Source organism: Trypanosoma grayi (genome assembly GCF_000691245.1).
Source record: "Trypanosoma grayi strain ANR4 Tgr_2061_V1, whole genome shotgun sequence".
NCBI classification, from domain to species: domain Eukaryota; phylum Euglenozoa; class Kinetoplastea; order Trypanosomatida; family Trypanosomatidae; genus Trypanosoma; species Trypanosoma grayi.
In genome coordinates this window covers 1-1413 of record NW_008827679.1, presented here as the reverse complement: position 1 = coordinate 1413, position 1413 = coordinate 1, and the positions used below count along the sequence as shown (strand labels likewise).

At 54.5% G+C, this 1413-nt stretch overlaps 1 protein-coding gene across 1 annotated transcript; it reads right to left on the bottom strand.

The window, feature by feature from the left end:
- Positions 1 to 62: 62 nt before the first annotated feature.
- On the bottom strand, positions 63 to 440 carry DQ04_20611000 (hypothetical protein; the record flags this gene model as incomplete). The annotated part of the gene is made up of 1 exon (XM_009317947.1): positions 63 to 440. The coding sequence occupies one exon, from the start codon at positions 438 to 440 to the stop codon at positions 63 to 65; it is 378 nt and encodes a 125-aa protein (XP_009316222.1).
- Between the last annotated feature and the right edge of the window lie 973 nt (positions 441 to 1413).

Below are 1413 nucleotides of genomic sequence, written 5' to 3'. Positions count from 1 at the left end.
AAAACGACCGGGTTGCCCTACGACTCGCTTGGGTCACGGCCAGTCGGTGGGGCGAAATCGCTCTACTCCAAAAGGAAAATTTTATTCCCCACCCTCAAACCAAGGAAGCCCTCATTGTAGATTGGGGGGCTCTTCCAAAGACTTTCAAGATCGACCCTCGCCGAGCTGCGCCATACGGGATTATCGGGCGAGAAGGTGCAAAAAAAGCAAGAGGCGTCACCAAGGGATTGTTGGAGGGGGAAAGGCTCACAACGCCAACCTCGCGAGGCATGAAAAACGTTTTCCGCCCATTCGGTATGACAGTGCATTCCATAAAAAGGAGGCACGCTGGCGCATACAGCCGCAGCGGTAATCGAACACGATCTCGACCCTCGCCTGCTGGCCCAGTTGGGGAAACACGCAGACCCCCTAGAGCTACCACGCAGCGCAGCGCGGTACATAGGGCCGTGGGTTGCTTTGGTCAACAAATCCGCACACCTGCCGGCATATATGTGGACGGGGTCAGAAATTGGGCGATGTCTTCATGGACTTATCCTGGCAGAGGGGAGGAGAAGGGACAACTTTTTCAGGGGCACAGCATTTTGCGACGTACCCATCATACGCGGGTGGCCGATCAGAACGGCGAACGCAGGTTACCGTTACAACAGGTAGATGTGGATACTTTCTCACTGCGCTGGGTACGGAGCTGGCTCAATTCTAAGGCTCTGAAACGGTTTGGTACGGTGTGGGACTTGGTGCGGCAGCCAGCTAATTTCCGGACAGGGGAACGAGAGCCCCTCTTGAGAATGACAGAAGGGGATGCCCGGGCGATGAAGAAGGCCGGCATTATTCAAACCGTATCAAAGCTACCCACTACCGGTTGGGTGGTGCCTTTTACGGTAGTGGAAGAAAAACCGTCGGGCCTACGGCGACGTTTCATCGCCTGGCCAAAAGCTAAAAATGAACAAGAGGACTACGAGGCTTTGGTTCCTCTGGGGCATATTTCTCAATACCTGGGCGCGGTTTACGATGAGACAGCCGCCATTTTCGATTTAAAGGCATCTTTCTTCCAGGTAGGCCTGCCAGCAGAGACACGCGGTAATTTCCATTGCCAGACAGAAAAGGGTGAGCTCGTTGAGTTCACGCGACTCCCCATGGGGTATAAATGTAGTCCAGAAATTTTGCATACCATTACAACGGTTTTGGCTGGGGACCCCGGGGTTGCCAAACCGCGGTTCGCAGCCCCGCCGGAACTAACCCTTCACGTGTGGATTGACAATCTGCGTATCACAGGGCCGCGCCAAAAGTGTGGAGTTGTGGGGGAACACTATTATGGGAAATATGCGCGATTGCGGCGCGACGGTGGGAGGGCACAAGACACCCACAACGCGTTGTGAATTCATAGGGGTTTGTTTCAACCACACTGCGAAGACG